This window comes from Patagioenas fasciata, chromosome 1, assembly GCF_037038585.1.
Source record: "Patagioenas fasciata isolate bPatFas1 chromosome 1, bPatFas1.hap1, whole genome shotgun sequence".
NCBI lineage: Eukaryota > Metazoa > Chordata > Aves > Columbiformes > Columbidae > Patagioenas > Patagioenas fasciata.
Genome location: NC_092520.1, coordinates 155,566,388 through 155,588,771, shown reverse-complemented (window position 1 = coordinate 155,588,771; position 22,384 = coordinate 155,566,388). Strand labels below are relative to the sequence as shown.

The 22,384-nt window shown below is 38.2% G+C and overlaps 1 protein-coding gene and 1 long non-coding RNA gene across 3 annotated transcripts in view; one reads left to right on the top strand and one right to left on the bottom strand.

Annotated features, from left to right (window-relative positions):
* MTPN (myotrophin) overlaps nt 1–11,960 on the bottom strand; it is a 40,926-nt gene extending 28,966 nt beyond the window's left edge. Inside the window, exon 1 of the mRNA XM_065839725.2 lies at nt 11,610–11,960. Coding sequence (XP_065695797.1) covers nt 11,610–11,681 — 72 coding nt within the window. The 5' untranslated portion in view covers nt 11,682–11,960. The remainder of the gene's footprint in view (nt 1–11,609) is intronic.
* A 215-nt stretch (nt 11,961–12,175) lies between these two features.
* Nucleotides 12,176–21,891, top strand: LOC136102570 (uncharacterized). Of its 2 annotated transcripts, none has more exons than XR_010651453.2 (3): nt 12,176–12,315; nt 18,945–19,196; nt 21,803–21,891. It is a non-coding gene; the product is annotated as an uncharacterized lncRNA (long non-coding RNA). The 2 variants fall into 2 exon arrangements; XR_011735599.1 differs by lacking the exon at nt 21,803–21,891 and adding an exon at nt 21,127–21,765.
* The last annotated feature ends 493 nt before the right edge of the window (nt 21,892–22,384 follow it).

The following is a 22,384-nucleotide window of genomic DNA, read 5'->3' as shown; positions in this document are numbered from 1 at the left end:
GGGAATATTTGGTATGAGCTCTCTTTACACCTTCCTTGAATACAGAAAGTTAAATCTCTATGGAAGAGGCTCCAGACATCAGTAGCAACTTTTCATTGCTGTTCTGGATCCACATCTAGTCTTTGCTGTAAGTTTTGCTCACCACATCCATCTTAGCTTCAGTATTTAAAAAGCTGAAAAAAAGGCTGCTCAAAGAACTTGAGCATAACATTGTTTCTACAAGACCCTCACAGATTTATCATAAAGAGGTATCTGTTCTGATGATAGCATGAGTCTCTCCAGTTGACAATTAACAGCAAATTCTACAACCAGAGCAGACAGATGTAGATGTCTCTGTATGTTTAAAATGGGTATCTACTTTGCAATTTTCTACTTTGATAGACGCCTCAACTGCTAATGATAACACAAATACTTGGTCTACACAAGTTAAGAAAATGAATGATGAACCTGATGATGGATTTTGCCTATCCCAATACAGTATTTAAAGTACTCTGAAAAGCTTTTATAAGCACCTCTACACTTATTTTGGCTTAAGCCAACAAAAAGGCACTTAATAAGCATACTTTTCAGGTCTTATTTGTTAGTGGTAAAAAAGTACCTAGCTTGTCCAATCATAATCAAATGCAATCCAAAGTCCTTTGTCTCAGTCAAGAGAATACAATTCTAGAAACAAACTGCTAAATAAACTGAACTACTGAGACATCTGTGCTTCAGTTGTTTTATCAGCATTTTTGAAACAAACAAACCTGACATACAGGTTATTATGTAGAACCATAGTGAACCTACTGTTTCCTAGCTACAGCTTCTAGAAACTTGTGCTACAATCCCAACTTCAGAAATGTGTCAAAGATATGCATTATTGAAAACAGTTGTTCTCACTACTTCCCCCTGTCCCCAGTCTGTAATCTAATTAAGATTTGAGTAAGAAATAGTGGAAACCACTCACTATTTGCATCAGCAACGGATGAAACAGGAATGAGGGGACCAGTTTTGCAGCTTCTCTTAACTCTTATGAACTCCTGTTGAAAAGTTTTGTCCAAAAGCACTTGCCTCTTAGTCAACAGCTCAGAGCAATGGCAACAACTAGTTCAGACAAAATAAGCTGTTGCTGACAAAGGTATTATTACTTCTAATGAGAGACTCTCTGTCCAAACTACTATTTCAATTGATGAATGCTAGTGCAGTAAATATTCTAGATCATGAACTGAAACAGTTGATGATCAGACACACTTTCTAAACTACCTCTGCTTAGAATTGTTTGAATTTGGAATTAAAGTTAACATGCTTTAGTTATAGCACCAGGGCCTGCCTGTCAGACACTACAGAGGGGGGACAACCAAAAATAAAACCATTTAATCACCAATTCCTAAGAAACCCTAGCCAGATCTAGTGACTGTATACATTGACACAAAACTAAGGTTCATTCTGAAGAGATGCATTAAGTACTGTATCCATTAAACACAATCATACTTAAACCAGGAATCAGATGAGGTCTCAGTAATTCAGTAATGTACCATCAGCAGATTGACAACAGATGACAGTATCAAACCAGAAAAATCTCCTACCAAACACCTGTTCATGTAGTTTCACATGAATTCAAGCTTAACATGTCAGATCATCTAGTTATAGAACTCTGAAAGAAAGTTTGGAGACACAAAAATACACTGTACCATGCTTCAATTCTTTGATGCCACTAAGTTTGTATTAGAGTAAAAAAAATAAGTTCAAGGATAAAACAAACCAAAGGTTTAGTAATAGGATTCTGGCTATTTCCATCATTAGATCATTGCTCCAAAAGCTAACAAGCTGAGCAAAGAATAAAAGTCATCACCATCCAATCTGCACTTGGTTGCTAGTTCTGAATTAAAGCATTTTCAGTTACGGTAAGAGCCCCCAAATCAACATCTGTATTAAAATCCTTCAGTACACGTTGTCCAAAGAATGCACAGGAAGTGACTGTTTTCCTTCTAGGAGAACAGTAGGCGCCAGCTACTGTGTTTCAGTTTCAATTTATGCCAGTTTCATATTTTGATCTTCGTGCATGATCTGAAAAACTAACAATAATTAAAAAACCCCACACAATAATAAACATGAGTTCTCAAAGCTAATGTTGTGCTCCTTCATGATAATATTAGAAGATAAACAGGAAGATGAGTATATCTTCCAAAAATTACTAGTATTGTTTAAAAATACTGAATTTCAATGTCATAATTGGGGCTTAGCATCATAAGCATGACTTACTTTTATAGAAACTGAGCAAAGGATATATCCAAGGCAAGATCAAATGTTCTGCCAAAGTAATGAAGTTTAGCTTCTAAACAGGTTTTCACATAAGATTAACAGGCATTGAGTTTACATTTTATTCACACAGCAATACATAAAAAAGAAATATCAAAAGCAGTATGAGTTCTAGAAATTTTGTGCCTTAACACAGATTTTTGTTGACATGCTGAAGCAGCTGATGATTAGAATTATGCAAAAAACAAAACACAGAAGTAAAAAACTTCATCAGAAAAGTTATTTTAAAAATGCTGCTTTCTAAGGAGCATATACTTTAAAAAAGCACACACTAAATACACAGAATGACTATGTAAGCCAACTATATACACCTGATGTATTCAGCTTCACCATTAATACTTCCATTAAAACTTACCAATATCGATACTGCACTTTTCAAATTTAAATAATCCATCTATGACAGTTACGCTATTTTCCTTAGATTTCACCAGGAATTACATATACTAAAGCGTTTTCAGCAGTAGTGTACTAACTTGTAACAAGAACTGCACTGTATTTCATGTTCTACTCCAACTAATGGAACATACTTAGTAACTTAACAGTCAATACATTTAATTTCAATCTCCAAGACAAATTTAAGTAATAGACAATTAATGCTCTATTACCAGCCAAATTCAAGGTTTTAAAACAATGTTAAATATCCATCCCTTTAGCTAAGGAAGAGTTAATACTATTACTGAAGTTAGTGAGAAGTCAGCAATCCAAGAAATAAAGGTTCTCCCAAACACCTCACTTAAAAGCAAAGGATCCTGTGATTTATTTCATGGCATACATAGAAATGCAGATCTGACCTCAGGAACTCTCCTGACCCATCTTTTTCATAGAAACTTCCTCCTCCTGATTGCATTACCTGAATCAAGTATTGGAAGTGTTTCTGAGCAAATATAAAAATCCTTTTTAAACATTTATTGCTCACAGTATTTGTGTTCATAGCATCACTAACAAACCAGTTTAGAAGTGATATGCTGATGGTAACTGTTCTATGGACAGTTCTCTCTTTTGTCTCAAATGGCATTCCAGCTCATCTTTCCTCCTTGAAGCTAATCACTAATTTATAGGCGACAAGTATCTTAAAAAGCAAGTTCATAAATTACTGGATTTTGATGAAAGAAAGTATCAGTCATTCAACAATAATTATCAAGGCTTCATCTTAGCTTATAAAAAGCTTTGAGCACACAATTATGTTTTATAAACTGAGTCCACAATTAGATACGCATTAGAATATTCTTTGAACTTTGGCTGCAAGTATGGTACACACATCTCCTGAATACCTTTCTAGTGATGTTTTTGTCTGTTCAGCTTATTAACCACTGCATGCAATTACTCTATTGATTTTCAAAGTGTAGCTGAAGGCTAAGCAAAATGATTTCACCATTTCCCTTTTGGTCTGCAAGCAGTGAGGAAGGCAGCAATGTACATAAGTATACACAAAAAATGCTCTAATTCTTCTTGCAGCAAAATAGTTACAAAAAATTATTTCTTTGGAGAAATGTAATAACCCTTGGCATGTTATGTACTGGAATGAATTAAGGAATTACACTGCATAAAAAAGACTAATAAAGACTGTAAAAACAGACAAAGTGCTAAAAAGCACCAAACCCCAAGTCCCGCGTGTTACTTCAAAGCCATATTCATATGCATTATGAGTTTACAAGACCATATTTCTCTCCCTTCCCACTCCCTTCATCAAGATTTTAACTCTGTTCAGGATAACACCAAGTTATTTGCTCTCCTTTTCTTTGCTAAAAAAACCAAACCAAACCCAAACAGCCGAAAAAACCCATCAAAACCCTCAAAACACATGCAGGAGTATTTCAGTCAAATTGATAATTAAGACAACAACTGTAACTTATTAATACTGATTGCTTTCCAAGTCAGACATCTATATATCTTCACTGCATCAGAAACAGACACTGGTCCCTTAAACATTTAAAGGAAACTATTGTTCCCCTCCTCATTCCTGGCATGTGATTGCAGAATTTGTCATTGGTGGTCACAATCAACATAGGTTTTAGTATTAACTTGCAGTAAAAAGAAAGGAGCTGATGACATATCCAGTATCCAAAAAAAATTTGAAACTCTTTTTAAGATTAACTGTGTTAATTTGTACCTACTGTCCTCATAACAAGCTAAAGCAGAAAAATATCTAATTGTTCAAAACTGCTGAAACTGCAACTTGTAAGCAAAACAATTGTTATATAACAGACTGGTCAGTTATCAGCACTTATTAATTCCAGTTAATGCTTTTGTCCTAGTAACAGAAGATCTGCCTACATAAATGACAACTGCCTCTTTCCACAGAATTGTATTGGCTGGTAAACACAAGATTCAATGCGAAGCTTTTGCTGGGGGTGAGGAAGAAAAATTAAGAACAATAATACAAACCTTCCACTTTGGAAGGGTGCAAATTAGGTACAAAGAAGTAACTTTGTTCACACTTTTGTTGGGACGCATATTCAGAAGCTCAAACAAGCATAAACATAAGCCATAAAAAGCCTGCTAAGAACACTCATCTAGGGATGCATAAAAAACCATGTATATGTGACTTAAGTAATACAATTTTAGACATCCCCTCGGTTTTTGTATCTTTCCTAATTTCCTCTTCTGACCTGTCATCTACACCTTCAAAGTGCCTTTCAGTCTCATAAAAATTCTTGGACTTCAGAATCCTGCATTTCTGAGTCTACTATGTTCTGCTTAAACTTGGGTAGAATATTTGACCTTTAAGTCTGATACTTTAACAGTTAAGCATAGGCTCCTTCAGAATAAGCACATAGAAATTGTTTGGTCTATTGTGAACTGTCCAAGGGATTCCTTATTTATGTATTTTGACACTGCTGCAAGATCTATTTATTCAGTATTTTTACTTATGTGGCCTGCATGACTCACCAATTCCATGATACCCAAGTCAACATTCAATGCATAATCTTCACGACTAACACAACTTTCCACATATTGTTCCATATGGAGACAGGATACAAACCACTGCAGAGCTGTTCTCTTAGACTTTTAGAAAGCTTAGCTCATCTTCCATATGCCTTCCTGTTGAAATCAACATTAACTGAATTGGAAGACAAGAGCTAGGCTTGAAAAACAAGCATTTAGTAAAGACAAAACAGATACAAGAGGGGAAAACTGAGGTTAGAATAAGGAGGGTAGGAAGAAAAGGAGCAGTACTAGAAGTAAATATTTTCCTCACATTGAATTCTCTGCTTGTTATTGATAACCTATTCCTAACTTTGTGCTGTCATACTTAGTAAAGCATATGCTAGAGACACAAACTCAGATAAAACAGGACATATTCATAGCAGGGATAAAATTCACTTTCAATTTAGGGAATGGAATGCATTAGTAAAACTTTCAGCAACAAAAATTTTAATCCAGTGTCTTATTAAAATCTTATTTTGATCACCTTGCCTCTACTTTTTGCAGCAGACACCAGTTAGACAACAGACAAATCAGCATGACAAGAACAGTCCAAATTAGAAACAAATAAGGAAGTACTTAATTTTTTATTTAAGCATAAAGAAGTCAAACATGACTCACATACTTAGGCAATATCTTAAAACCACCAGGAGTTTCAGAGAACAGAAGCCAACTGAATGAATAAAACTACAACAGGTCTGACAACAACAGCTCAGAAAGATTCTACTACATTTAGTAGTTCCAGATTCGTGATCAGTCTTATGAACTCCATTTACATTTCAGATGGAAATGGCTTCAGAATCAGTTATATTTGTATGTCCACAAAACAGAGATATTTGAGAAATCTGGTATGTTCATTCAGTCAGCAAGTCATGGATTCCACCACAACACCAGGTTTACAGGTTAGTTTTTTACTCCGTGCTGTTCCTATGAACTATACAAAAAACTGATGCACAAATCAATAATATTTTGGAGCAATTCTTTGCCACATATCCTCAGATTCTTTCAGATCAGACTGAGGAAATTAATTAGCCATGCTGAAAAGGTGTTTTTCATCAGCCTCATGCACCTTATTGTGCTCACTACTAAAAAGCAGCTGCCACGCTGAAAGTTTATCTAGTACATTCATGGCATTTTAGTTAAGAATAACTCTGTCATGAATATAGAACCTGCTAGCAGCAAGTTACAATAGCAACTGTGTTGTTTCATAAAAGAAAGGTTTAGGTCATCATGTTCAAATTTACAAAATGTAAATTGAACACCAAGTTTAAGTAATACTAAGCAGTAAAAGAAACTCTATCTTTAGCAATCACACTCCAACACACTCAACAGTAACCAAGATGAAAATAATAGAAGGCCTAGAACACACTAGATAAAGAAAAATCCACATAGAACAAGTATCAGCATAACACTGATGTGTTACAATGTAGAGATATCCAAGAGGCTCCACAGGGGATAAACTCAGTCCAGCGGCTCCCTGGCCAGTGCTAACTCTGGTACGCTCCTGGACAAACTACTGAGATAATACTCATGCTTACCTGTAAACCAGCAAGGTTTTCAGACTGTCACTTAAGAGCAAGAAAACTGTTTCCAAATCAGAGGCAATCCAATGTAGCCATAATAATGAAGTACACTTCAGCATGCAACATAGTGATACAAGGTGAATTACAACATATCCATGATATGGTTTATCTAACTCAAGTAATCCACCAATCTATAATGACCAGGTAAGTATTTGTTTTAATTTAATTTGTTCCTGAAGAAGATATTTCAATAGACACTCAAAAGAATATAGATTAGCCCTCAAAAGTTAAAGCTATTTATTTTTCCATTCTAATGATTCTTCTCCCAGATATGTTTTAAGTCTCTTCTTTTTTTCAAAACACTTAGACCTTAACTATATGCCTGACTGCTACCACTTTTTTGTTTTAGTCTCTCCAGTTAGCTTTGCAGTACTCACATTTTCCTCATTTCTCAAGACATGTATTCAAACATCATTATATGCCCAGACCTGCAAGACTGCAGTATCACAATTTTGTGAAGGATGCATAGGCAGTTGCTGTTTTTTGGCTGAGTTATTGAAGATCCTCTAAGGATTTGGGTTTGTTTATTTTGACTGTTTGTTTTGTTATTCAAAAAAAAAGACTCCACACCAGAAATGCCTACTATGCAAGCATAGCATACATATACTTTCTAAAAAGCATTTGTTTCACAGCCTACTATCACTTCAGCCTCCCAGTCCTCTCGGTAATAAAAATCTGGTGCTTCCAGTTTGGTTGACTGCTCTATCTTATAGTATTAGGTAAACTGATTCACCAAACATAACTATAAGCAGTGGTATGTTTTGGAAGCAACAATATAGGGAATGATTAGTGCAGCTCACGAAGTGAGGAATTCTCAGTTAAACTACGGGAGATGAAATTACTCTAGAACAAACGTCTACTGTAACCTCTTTCTTACAAATCCAAGTTTATCTTGCCAAAAAATTTGTGCCTAGTGACTGAACAGGAATTATACTTAGCCTGAGAAATCTACTGCTGACTGCAAACATTACATGTACATGTTGACAGAAGTCTTTTCAAGCAATTGTAAAAGCTTATCTCATTCTACCGAGGAATGAGGATAAAGAAAAGGAAAAAGAGTAAACACCGCTAATGTTAAATAGTTCTGCAGGTTTAATATACCCTGCTCTTCTTCTAACTAGTACTTTTTAACACCCTGTTCCCTCTGTCAAGGGAAACAGATTTCCCTAACCTGCATGAGTCCTCTCCACTCACTTAACTGCATATTTGTTAGATCTGTTACCATGAAAGTTTCTGCTTTCTGGTGGAATTTTAAAAATTTGAGTGGATGTATGTGGGAAGAGTGCAGAATTCCTTCAATCCCTTCAATTCCTGCAGATACCTCTGAAGCCAACAAATGCTGGGTGTATTCAAAAGGAAGACACCAAAGAAAGATGCAGTAAAAACTACTTTTTAATTTAGTAATCATAAAAAATACATTACACCATACTTAACTGCTAGGATAACACACTAACTACAGTAATTAAGTAGAAATTAACACCTACCATAAAGAAAACATTGACATGAGTACAAGTTGAGAGATGTAGAGACTAATAAAATGCTCCTTACAAAAATGAAAGAAGTTTTACAGGAATATTCAAACTATACAAATAATCTTTCACATTTTTATGAAGTAGAAGCCAACACCACCTTCCAAATGCAGAGACCTGCAGCACTAAGATCTCTTTGGCTCAGCAGCAAAGCAGTATCATCTGGCACTTCTATGTTTCATTGCCACACTCCAGAACTACCATTTCTGTGAAAGATTCTTTCTGAAGAAAATATCTTTAGGAGAATGCAAGATCTCTCTACACAGAAATACATACAATGCAAATGGAGACTCTTCATTCTGCCTCTGTATTCTTTCTTTGTACAAGAACTGTTGAAGTGGCAGAAACTTCCTCTACTTAAACAGGATAAACCATGTCATTGAAAAGAAAGGTTTTCACATTATACTTTAAGTTTCACCTGCTTTTGGAATCAAAGTCTGAGGGCCAATAAACTACCTTCTTCTTGGTACCTACTAACCAAATCTGAGATGACAAAAAGAGATCCTAATGACTTCAAAGACACAACCTCCAGAGCTTATTGCACACAAATGAAGAAAAGCCATGATTGATAATCAGAGTTGAACTCTTATGACCTGACTGATTACATCAGTTTATACTCTTATTTTTAACCTGTCCAGGGTCATCTAGTTAGCATTTCAAGCCCTGCCATTCAGATATGAAGTAAAATCAGAGGTCAAACCCTTTATGCTGTAACTGGTAACACACATGATTATAGTTAAAAGCTGTTCTTTTTCCAGTGAATTAGTGTGGAAACACAACTATAATAAAAAACCAAAACAAATGAGAAGCTGGAAATCAAAAGCTTCATGAAGACAGACAAGAAAAATTTTATGAAGATGCAGACTGTAAGATACAGAAGACTGTTTCCCACATTAAAAGGAGAGGAAATTTCTACTACTGCAAAGTTTATATAAAGTAAAATTCCTGAACATTATATCATACTCGAAATAGGAAAGCAGTGGAGAGCAGAAGCCATACAACCGATAAGGAAGACGGTCAAAAGAAAACAAGCAGCACAGAAAATATTTTCTGAGAACTGTAACTATCAAAGCACAGTTTGCCCTCACATATTTCATTAACTTAGGAATCAAGAATGTGAAGTTCCAACTGAGGCTTCTCATACCATCAGAGGATTTATAGAGTTCTCTCACTCCCTCAATGCACATTTCCTCTTGTGCAGTAAAACGTAAGCTCATTCTTGTACTCTTTTATTTCTTGTAGGTACCTCCTTCTACGTCATTTAGTTTCACAAAACTCACCGGCATCTGTTTGTACCCCTGTAGAACTTAACAAACCATTAGGAAGGAAGAGGGTCCATCAAAACTTGCTTATATAAGCTTTGTTTCCCCAGGAAACCAGCCTAAGGGTTTACTAGCCCACAATCTGTCAAGCAAACATAATGGACTGAAAAGAAAACATGAGACTTCTTGTGTTACTGGCAAGTAGGATGTTTAACAGCTGATGACAGAAAGCATTTTTGCAAGTGGGGAAAAATAATGAACAATTTTAGCTCACAAATAAGCAGAAAATTCCAACTGTTTATTAACATTCTACATTAGAAGTAGTTCTAAAATAGTAAGATTGTTCAAGGATTGTAGGCTTCTTTTACTATAATCATCTAACCACAGACAGTATCTCTGATTTAAAGGTTTCTACCTCATCAGTGCAGTGAGATGATGCACTTCAGTCTCTTTACTACAGCATCATCCAAGCTGCCTCAAGCCTATTTCAATAGCAGATGGAACTAAGCATTTGACTTTTTTTTTTTTTTTTTTTCTGCAGTGGATGGAGTGATCACATAAATCCATTTCCTACAGGAGTTTCAGTGTCATTCAGGAAGGGTGGAAATTAATTAATAAAATAAATAAATAAATAAGCTTTGTTAGTAGTATTGCAGTGATCTACTAGATATAAACTGACTCTAAGTGGCTACTGCCAAAGTTTTTGCCTCTGCAATAGATACACAAGGATTCACTAATTGCTGGTGTGCAGAGAGTTCTCTATAGATATATACGGAATTCCTGTAAAAGCTGTAGAAAGAAAAACTAAATCTGCTGCTGAAACACTGTGGAGGCTCCCAAACCTGAGAAGAAATAAGACACACCAACGTAGTATCCAACATAGACATAGGTACAGGACCATTAACAAACAGCTCAAGTGGCATAATTACATTATTCCCATTTATTAACTGTAGCTCTTTACAGACAGAGCATGTGAGTGCACAGCCACTTTGATGCGAAGTCCAGTAGCTCAGCTGAAGCTCTCAGAGAGGACTATGCAAGCTAAGCTGTTGGACTTTGTACTAAAGCAGCTGGAAGTACTTGCATGCATTTCTTTTTTCCAAGAGCACTACAAGTTTGCGTAACTTTCAACCAGTTGACAACTGGAGTAGGAAGAACTTAAATCATCACAGCAAGATATGTCAGCATGTGTCAAGCTCCCAAAGACAGTCATTAACTATTCAGAGATCTAACTAGTTATAGCTAAATTACATGTAAACCTCTGCTCTGATGTAACAGTTTCTAGACAACATGTGAACACTAAGGATTCACTAAAGCAGAATCTTGCCCTTATGTATGGGCACCTTTCCCACAAACTTCATTGACAACTCAAGGCAAATGAGGACAGAATCCAGCCTCCAAATACTACAATGTACCTGAAGACCTCTCACCCATTACGCAGATGTCTACTCTTCCTGTGGCACTCACTCTAACTAGATATCAAAATACTCCACAGAAGGTTAATTCACTAAGCCTCAACACACCCAGTAGCTTAGCATCACCCTATTAAGGATGAGCCCTGAGGCATAAAGAGGAAGGATAAGCAAACCAAGGCCACACATACGCATACACACACACGATTAGCGGGACAAGAACAAGGATACTGGCTGTCAATCCAGAAAGTTTCACGTATTGACCTATAACAAACTTCACCAGCATGCACGACGGTCGACTTGGGGGCTGAGGGGCAGAAGGGGTGTAGGGCTGTTGATGAGAATAAGCAGCTAGGGCTGGGCTAGGAAGCGAAAGGGCCTCGAGGGGGGGAGGGGAAGCGTGCCCTATCGCCTGGACCCTCCTCAGCGCCGCGGAAAGTTCCCAGAGTCTGCCTTCTGGCAGGTCGCGGTTCCCGCCACCCCCACAGCCCCACCCGGCCGAGCCCCGAACGCAGGGCCCTGAGGAGTGTTTCGGGCACATCCCTCCCTCCTCAGCTCACAGCGCCGCCTCGCCCATCCCAGGCCTTCGCTGCTTCCTACCTTGGCCACATAATCCTTCACCTCATCCAAGTCTCCATTTTTGAGGGCCCACATGAATTCCTTGTCAGACATCGCGGTCGCCTAGCACAGACGCGGGCAGGCGAGGCGGTGAGGGGCCAGCAGCACCTCCACGGAGCGAGGGCGGCGGCACGGAGGGCAGGAGCCCCTCCCCCGGCTGGCGGCCGCTCTCTCGCTGCCTGCCGGCGGGCGGTTGGGCGGGGCGGCGGCAGTTAGGGCGGTTGTGGCTCGGGGACAGAGGGAAGCACGGGAGAAGCCGCCTGACTGAAGGGAAAAGCGGTTTACTCGCGCGCAGGGCTTCCGCTTCCGGTTTCCATTGAGTTCCCCTCCCCCGCCCACCGAGATCCCCTACCCACCCCACCGAGACACCCACGCGGGACCGGGGGACGCGGGGCGCATGCGCCGCCCGTGGATTGCCGCCGAATTCACTTTGCGCATGCGCACGCCGAAAGCGTCCCTCCGTTCCCGGAGATACCGCGGGCGGGGAGAAATGGTGCCGCGCATGCGCTCTAAATTCCCGCGGCCTCGCCCAGCCGGCGGCCCCGCCCCCCGTTGCCCGAGGGTTGCCATGGTGACGCGGCCTGCGGCGAGCCCCGACAACCGTCTCGCCGCTGAGCCTGCCCTGGGAAACTCAGCCTGGGGCAGCCCTGCGCTTACCTCACCCAGTGCCAGGGACCCTGCGGAAAATGTGAGTGGGGCGTTGCGTCTCTGTCCGGGACGCTGCAGCGTGCCCGGGGCGCAACAGGCCGCGTTGAGCTCCGGGAGACGGCGGGTTGCTGGCTCCTGCATCTCAACCGGCTGAGAAACTGCGTGTTTAAGTATTTGTTCCCACTGAGCTGTTCTACAAAACCCGAGGCACCGAACATGCTGTGAATAATTATCATAATGCTTCCAAAACATGAGCGGGGAGACATAAAAGGAAGTGTGTGATAATTAATTAATGCGTTGGCACTTGGATTGCATCTGGTTTTTGAAACCACATGCTTTGCTTATGGAACAAGCAGCCTGTTGTGTGAATCATGCTTGACTGTTGAACAGGCAGCCGCTCTTCCTAACCCTCTGTGGCAAGCAGCATCCTAAGCAGCCATGGAGCTGGAGCTGCTCTCTGGGCCTGGACCCAGCCTGGCAAAGGAATGAAAACGTACAGATGCTGTTTAAGGACAGTAATGCTTTTATTAATGAGAAGCCGGGGGCATTCCACCCTATAACAGAAGAAGATTTGTGGCATCATACAGCTCATGATTTTTCTCTGTTTTCTTTGTATTTCTAAATGATAGAAATGTTGCATTTATGTAGGGCTTTACAGATTCTTGTCAAGGATTAAATGGTGTTTAAATTAAATAGCTAGAATGTTCGTTTCCAAGAAATAAAAATCTGTACCCTTTCAAGTTGGATCAATTATTAATTTCATTTATAAAATGAGAGGTTTTAGAACACATGATTTTGTCCTTGTTCTTTCTGTTAAAGAAAAAAAGAAAAAACTGTGAAAGGCAAACTGTGAAATGCAAATGTCCTTGCATTGTTTCATAAATGCTCCCAGTACATGCATAAATACATTTTCAGTGCTTACTTTTCAGTCTACAGAAAGGGTAAACAAGTTTGTATTTTTTAATGAGCCAAATAATTTTTTTTTTCTTTTTTAGGAAGACTAAATAATCCTGAGTTAATAAGTTTGGTGAAAATATATTTAAAATTCTGGATACTTACTCAGATATTTGAATTTGGATCAAGGAAACAAGTTGTGACTGTATTTTTTTAAATGTTGCTAGACACTTTTCTTGCCATATTTGTACTCACTAGCCTGTGAATTCTAATCTTTCAATTTTAGGAACGATTTGCCTATGTTATCCTTACTCCTAGCTCATCACTTAAGCAAAAGAAAAAAAACACAAAACCTTTCAAGCTTCCCTGTTCCTCTACAAGTCCTGTTACCTAAAGTACATGGTTTACTCGGACACTTGTCCCCTTCTACCTGATACACGCCTTTTATGGAGGTACACTTATCCGTGAGCTTCAGGCCCTGATTCTAAATGGCTTCAGTCTGCTTAGTGACAAATTGTGGATCTCTCAGGATGCACTGAGAAATAAAAATCCATACTTAATACCATTGTCTCACAGTGGGATGCTCTCTTATATGCCTTAAAAGCTGCATGCACTGTCTTAGCCCTCTTCTTTTTACTTCTTTTGAGTTTAGTTCCAACTTCTAGAAGTCTGTCTGCATGTAAGGACTTAGACGTATTATCAGAAAAAAAAAAGTGAAAGAAACACAATGAATAAATGTTTAGCAAAGGAATTTCTCAAATATATGTTTTTTTTCTTTCGGAAGTAATATGAAGTTACAAATACTTGAAAAGAAATGCAGTACTAAACATACAAAGTCTGTGAGACCTGGGTTTGATTGTAATGCTTAAACTCAGAACTGCTTTTACACTTCTTTATGCTTACCTTATCTTTCTTGTAAGCAGTAGTAGAATCACTTTCCATTTGTCCTGTCTTTAACCATACTACTCAAAGATCTAGGCCAGCTGCAAATTTGTTGATTAGGGAATTAGTTTTTTGTTGAGAGGGAGTCATAACCATGAGTTGTAAAGTTTACGTTGGCTTCTCAGATATAAGTCTTCACCTGGTGACATTCTCCATTTCATCATTTTAGTCACATCAGTGGAAGTTTCAACACAACATGGAAGTCACACTCCACAAGATTTAAATGAGATCTCTAAACAAAGAGCTATTTGTATTTTGATAAAGATAAGGTCCAAACGTATGAGCAGCATGAGATGCATTTCGCCATCATCTGAATAGCTGGAGGAGCCAGGTAATGATAATGAGTTAAGGTGTGGGAAGACTGCTAGATCAATGAACTGTGCTTTCTCCAGCCCAGTTATTCCCACTGAGATGAAATTCATGTATCTACTTACTGGTTAAACCCTGTTTTGACCACATACATAACTGCTGAACTGTCCCATAGATGCATCCTCCTCTGCTGACCAGAGCTACACTTCCACAAGTGAATCTCGCATACAGAAAACAAACATCATTTTTTGCATATATCGTCATGTATTTGCCCACATACTTTTGCATATAAATGACGTTTTGTATTTATCTGTTTCAACAAATAAATCGTAATTAATTGTTCTATTCAGTTATAAAATGTTACTATTATATAATGCATATGCTTACATAAATCATAAATGCATCACACAAATCATCTAGAATACAAGATGATCCAACGAATTTAGCATTCCCAATTAAAAAAAAAAAAAAGAACAACATAAAAAACCAAGAAAGAGACTTGAATACATACTGATACCCTTGCAGGTTTTATTTAAAAACACATGTTTGATCTTATATATACTAAATTCCCCTTGTGTAATGCCTAGCAATTCATACACAACAGCTGTTAGTTCAACAACAATAGCTAAGCAGTACTATTATATAAAATATCACCATACAGATTGCAGTCTATTGAGAAGAAAATAATAAAGTTAACAGAAAATAGCAGGCTGGATGAAGTTATGGAATTGACGCAGAGATCTAGGAATGACAGGTGAAAACTATACAATTGATTGGCTTTCTGTTTGTTATTTGGTCACAGTTATATTATTTGATGCAATTTGTCTGCTGTGGAGATTGTCAGAGAAGAAATGCTAGTCTTTTCCCCTTACTTTTGAATCCAGCAACAAATTTACTTCATTTTAGCCGTAAAAGTTTTGGGTTTTGGTCCATGCATCTCAAACTTTATTGTACAGGATATGAAAGACAAGTAGACAAGTATCTTCTCTGTCTGAGTTCTTTCTTTAGCTGTGTGAATCTTTAGTGAAATAGTTTAGTATTTGTTGAGATTGCTGCAAATAAATTTCTTCCTAACCTTTAGAAAATCTGTGTAAATATTTGAAAAAATATATATATATAGGGCCAAGTTTTGCTTTGCCTGTGATACGAAGCATCTGAAGGAAGAGGGAGTGGAAAGGAAAAGGAAATAAGAGTTATTTTTTCCCTCCTGCGGTCAAGCGGGATTGCAGCCAGGGAAACCCAACAACTGTTGGCTGTATTTATTGTGGTACTTGAAACAGCAGGAGAAGCAGACAGGTCAGATATACAGTTCCAGTTCTTTGGTACTTGTTCATGAATTCCAGTGAGGTTGGACATTGGAAAATAAGGCAGTAACTTGAGTGCCAGCCTTTGGTAGCCAGGAAGGACTGTGGAAATACATCTTCCCATGGAGTGGAACTGCCCCTTCTTTGGACACTGCTTAGCAAACATGATCTAGAAGTCAGTTTGGCAGTTACTAAACAAGAGTCTGGCTCTGAAGACTGAAGCAAGGAGTGTATCAGTGCTGACAAATACTCTCAGCAAGATCAGTAGGTGCATAATGGTTTGGGGGTTTGACCCATAAATAACCAGGCTGGACTTATTTATTAACACAGAGTACAAATCTGCTTTTGGCTTAGGCCTTCACTCTTTCAGTGTTGTTTGTAGATGCCAGTAGGTTTTTATAGTTTTCTTTGTTTATTTCACGTTTAAATACTGTACCTTCTATTTACAAAAGTATGGAAATAAGTCATTATTACTGTCTGCATGTCTAAAACAAATATATTTGTGCCTTTACCCTTTACCTTTTAGCTATACCCTTATTTCTCTTTTCAGGAGCAGTTCATAGGAAGTTCAAGTTCAAGAAATTCTCTCTTGATAATCTCAGTTATTTCTCTAAACTAAAATAATAAAATTATACAAACACAGAATAATTTAGCTTGGAAGAAACCACTGGAGGTCATCTGATCTAATCCCTGCTCAAATTAGGTCTAATTTAGATGAGGTGGCTCAGGGACTTTTCCAGTCAAGTTCTAAGTACCTCAAAGTGTGAGGAAACCACAACTTTTCCTGGCAGTTTATTCCTATATTTGACTGCTTTCAGCAACCAACCAACCAAAAAATCCTTATGTTTAATAAAAATTTCCCTGTTGTAACTTTATATTTGTTACCTCTTATCCTCTACCTACCTCTTCAAGGAGAGCTTGTCGCTGTCTTTTCTCTATATTCCCATGAGGTAGCTGAAGACAGTAGTAAGATCACCCTCCCCCACCTTAACCATGTCATCTCAGAACAGAACAAGCCAATTTCCTTCAGCTTTTTGTTGTATGTCGTTTGCTTAAGTTGGCTTATCTTCTTGGTCTTCTTCCAATGGACTCCCTCCAGTATGTCAATGCCTCTTTTAGCCTGGGGAGCCCAGACTGGAAGCAGTACTCCATCTGCAGCCCCACAAGTGATGACTACAAAGGCTGTCGCTTCTTACTCTTTATTCCTTAGAAGACTGAAATTGCTTTCAAGCAAACTGTTGCAATGAAGGGTTAAACACCCGAGAGCTTATGCTGGCATGAGTGACAGCACGGTCTCTCTTCCAAAGCAAGGGACTGTTCAGTATAGCTGAGTATCACAATCAGGAGAACTTAACCCAAAGCTTTGCTGATGGTGAGAGAGTCTGAATAGGTTACAGTTTGCTTTTTCACAACAGTATGGGCTTTGCAGTGCTCTTAACCCAAAGCTTTGCTGATGGTGAGAGAGTCTGAATAGGTTACAGTTTGCTTTTTCACAACAGTATGGGCTTTGCAGTGCTGACAAAGGTGAAATCTTTTGCTAGTAAGCAAATGAGGATTGGGCGCAGTAGGCACTGATAAAAACAAAGGAGAAACATAAGCAACATCTCTTTTTTTCACAGTACTCATTGTTAAAGCGATAAACAACTGGCTACTAAGACTCATACCAATGTGATTTTCTAGTTAAATGAAAATAAATAAATATTGAACTTGTTCAGCTGCATAGAGATAATTATCAATTCTAGTGCTGTAGGTAAAATCGTAGGGTTTTAGAAAAAGTTGGAAAACTGAATTTTCCCAGCTTTATGGGAAGAATTGCAGATAACGCAATTCTGCTTTTTGTTAGAAATGATAACCATTGAGAAAAAAAATGACATCTACTTATGCATATTACCCTAATTCAGAGAAGATGTCTGTAAAAGTTACAGTTTAGAAAGTGAGGGTAAGTTGTTATAATTTATATGTTGGGTGAATGAATGACTGGAGTGGTTGGGTAATATGAGCAGTAGAACAAACAAATGAAATGCTTAAAAGTTTCAAGATAATCCAGAATAAAGCATTTTATACTTCAAAACTTTCTTTGCTGCCGCTTGTGTTTCCATTCAGATCAGTGCCTCGAGTTAACATGCAGATGAGTGCAATCTTCCAGTTTGTTATTTGGAGAGTAGTCATAGGTCTGCTTTTAGTAGGAAACAGCTCTGTCTGGAAAACCTAAAAGGATGGTGCTGAACACTTTGAGTTTCTACAAATGCAGTAGAGACAGTTGCCACTGGAGCTGCTACTTGTTAGGTCTGCAGTTTTCTATTCATGGACTGTGTACTGCAGCAGGTGTTACCATTTCCTTACCTCTACTAAGATGAGAATTTCCTGGGACCCCCTTTTTTCATGATAGCAAGATCTTGCAACCAGGAGAAACATTGACTACTGGCTTCTGAATCTGGTTAATTTTGAAACTGTCTTGTTTTCTTGTGTGCTCTAAGCACTTTCTGAAACCCTCCGCTTTCAAACCAAATCAGAAAATGAACAACCTTAGTTTAGCATCCCAAGTTACAAAATGAAACTTAAACACAAACATTGATATCACCCACATAAAAAAGCTGAAATACACTGTATTTCTGCCCTTTGAATGTTTTATGGAAGAGTATTTATGGACCTAGCTGCAAGCACTAAAAGCAAATGTGACTGCCTGAGTACTGTACACAGATTTTATGGTGTATATGATCTGTGTGTTTATTGTAAGCTATAATTGCTCTAAGAAGTACATAGCTTGTTATTATGGAGTATGGAATAAATCTTCTTCAATCAAAATCACAGTTTTCAGGTTTAGAATGTCCAGATTAATAATACTGATTATATACAGGGAATTTATTGATTGGACATTCAAAAACATTGATGAAAAATGTGTTAGTATTCCATTCAGTACCACAATAAAATCTGGACCTTTGGTTCCATCCTGAGATGTAAATTTCAGACCAGTATGGTCCTGGCTTTGTGCAGATTGTTTGCTGTTACACTGGTTGCCCTGTGAGCATCAGAGGATCAGTGAAAGTCTTTCAATATAATATAGCAAAACTCATCCAGTTATGTAATACTAGTGGCTGACTTAAACACTCTAGTATTTTGAAGAATATTTTGTATATTGTAATGTGTTTAATAAACTGACTCTCTGCTTATAAATCAAAGGGCAAGGACAATAACTTCCTTTTTTTCTTTTTTTCCTCAGGTTTTGAAGTTTTCACTAGTGATGTTTAACAAACAGCAAGCAATAACAGCAACAGTCACGGTGCCACAGCGAGACCATTTTTTACTGTGCCTTCATTTTCCCATCCATAATCCAATACTTTTCTACAGTTGTGAAGAGCCTTCAGAACCTCAAATGAAGGATGCTATAACAGTGAAAAAATACTATATGGATATTATATGGTTGATGGAGTTGTTCCTGACAATCATATGCCAAGACGCGGGATAGATAAGTGTAAGGAATCAATTATGACTGTTACTACTCATATTTGAAGAAAATAAAAACAAAAAACAAACTAGAATACTTTGTTGAGAGGTAGATTTCTTCACAAAAGTGGAACATGTCCTGCTTTTGCAGGCTGTTTGTGTCAAAAAATAAATATATTTGGCAAGAGATATAAGAAAAGCCTTAACTGCAGTACAGACACTTGTTACCGGTACTGCGCTGAAAAAGTTTGGTTTTGTACATTAACAAAAATGTTATTCGTTCACAATAATTATGAATGTTCTTGCATAATTTATGTTTCAATCATGTCTCCAGTTGTGACTTTCTTGTGAAAACATGGATAGGGTATGTCAACTAAAAATGCTGTACCCGAGATCTCTTTGTGGTGTTTTTCAGATACCTGTGTGACATAGTGTTCAGTTTTACTCAGCAATCTTTTCCTTTGTTTGAAGGAACAACTTTTTTTTTTTTTTAAGCTTTGTCCTCTTCTTTCTTTCTTTCTCTCTTTCTTTCTCTCTTTCTTTCTCTCTTTCTTTCTCTCTTTCTTTCTTTCTCTCTTTCTTTCTCTCTTTCTTTCTCTCTTTCTTTCTCTCTTTCTTTCTCTCTTTCTCTCTTTCTCTCTTTCTTTCTTTCTTTCTTTCTTTCTTTCTTTCTTTCTTTCTTTCTTTCTTTCTTTCTTTCTTTCTTTCTTTCTTTCTTTCTTTCTTTCTTTCTTTCTTTCTTTCTTTCTTTCTTTCTTTCTTTCTTTCTTTCTTTCTTTCTCATAATCACGGAATGGTTGGTACTGGAAGGGACCTCTGGAGATCATCTAGTGCATATTTTTTCTCTCTCTTGTCCATTTGCTATTTAGTACATGGAGCATCTCTTCATATTAACAGAGGCAGAACTGTGGTAATGCTCTTAGCATAATCTATTTATGTAACAGTTTGGACTGGGTTCTTCTTCTTTTGCAAGAGGGAATAGCTTTCTTGAATGGGTATTTATCTCTTCTTGGTAAATGGATTGTGTGGATTATGAAACATTTTGCTCTCAGTTTGGTGAGGATCTCCAGTACGGTACAGTCTGTAGCAGTGCTGTCTTGCAATGTTGCCCTTTCCATCCTCCCAAGTTATGTTTTTGCTGTATGGTTTTAGCAGCGGGTGGGAGGAATAGAATCATAGAATCATTTCAGTTGGAAGAGACCCTCAGGATCATTGAGTCCAACCATAACCTAACTCTAGCACTAAGCCACATCCCTAAGAACCTCATCTAAATGCCTTTTAAACACCTTCAGGAATGGTGACTCCACCGCTTCCCTGGGCAGCCTGTTCCAGTGCCTGACAACTCTTCCCATGAAGAATTTTTTCCTAATACCCAATCTAAACCTCCCTGGTGCAACTTGAGATCATTTCCTCTCATCCTATCACTTGCTACTTGGGAGAAGAGATCAACACCATCCATGTTAAAACCTCCTCTCAGGTAGTTGTAGACAGTGATAAGGTCTTCCCTCAGCCTCCTTTGCTCCAGGCTAAACAGCCCCAGTTCCCTCAGCTGCTCCTCATCAAACTTGTGCTCCAGGCCGCTCACCAGCTTCGTCGCCCTCCTCTGCACTCTCTCTAGTATCTCAATGTTTTTCCTGTAGAATAAATGACATCCTAGCATTAAACAGCTTAAAATGATAGCTGTCACTTTATTAGTGTAGTTACTGAAAGCTCTGGCAAACCTGTAACATGCATTATTCCAACATGGTGTGTGGGAATACTGCAGGGCCCTTATGGTAGTCTCAAGAAGACAGCTAGGTAATGCTCAGTGTATTCTGTCAGATTGCATGTCCTGTATATGTCACACTTCAGAGACATAGCTGCTAATGATTGTGATGGTGGGTACAGTGACATATTATACCACCATCATTACTGCTAGTAGACTACAGACATGAACATCTGTGTCTTTCTCTTCCTAGGAGATGCATTGCTGGAGCAGTGGAACCAGCCCAGGTGTCTCTGCACAGTGCTATCCAGGGCCTCCCAAAGTGTCTGCATTACCCTAGAGAATGAAAAAGACTCTGTATTGTAGCCCCTCCTGATTCTGCCACTTACAGTTTATTTGTATTTTTGATTAACTGTGCATATACTAATGAACACCTTTGTTTAATTTCTTAGCAGATTCATGAGATCATAAAATCTCAAATAGCACAGAAAAGGAGAGGGAGAGTCCTGTGCTCAGAATATTTCTGCAGCTCCAGCTATTTTTAAAGCTTTGTGCTCATCCACTGTGAGTTTGCAGAGCCACTTGTTGCCCATGCTTCACTCCATGCAGTTATGATGCTCAGGAGCTTTTTCTGTGAAGATACATACTCTGTTTCTGCCAAAGAGGATGGTATATAGAAGTAGCATGTCAATACAGCCTATCTGGATAAATTTACATGTATAGATCACATACTGTGCATGCCTCATTCCATATCTGTCCTGTTTCTGGTAAGGTCTTTGTTAACTTGCAGCTCATTGAGTATTGAGACTGTTTTCTCACAATTCTCATTTGAAACGCAATTGCGGATTACATTGTGTACATGCTGATAATAAAGCTTGTACTGTCCTGTGAACAGAGCTGTGACATTTATTTCTCTCTCCATCCACCAGGTGTTACTCTCCAACTTCTAACTGCTGTGTGATGTGAAATTCAGGGCTTCTCAGGGAAGGCAGAAATAAAATCAAGAGAGAAACAGTGAGTTTTCCTGTGTCTTCATATTTCCCTGTCCCTCTCCATGGAAACTGATGAGCACTTGACCCTCTCTGTTTTAATTTTTTTTTGCAATAACCTAAGGAAACTGAAGGATACATGGATATTTGTCTATGCATATGGTACAAAATTATGAAAACAGCAATATCACATATATAAAATGTATAGGGACACAGGAACAAGAACAGATTTTTGTAGCACCTTTCAGTTTACTTCTGTAGTCCCTAGTCATAGTGATCAGAGGTAGATCACTCCTACTATAAATAAGTCAGCATGAGCCACAGTTGCAGAAACAATTTTACACCATTATGGGTAGCAATTAGACATCAATTTTTGTTCCTCTGTTCAGATACAAATTCAAACCAGAAGAGTTCCCTGTTCTCAGTTTTCCCCACTTTGTGTGAGGCCGAGTCTGACATTGAAGCAGCTGCATGGAAGATGCAGGACTTATTCTTTAATATCTGTTAAAGATTACACGAGCT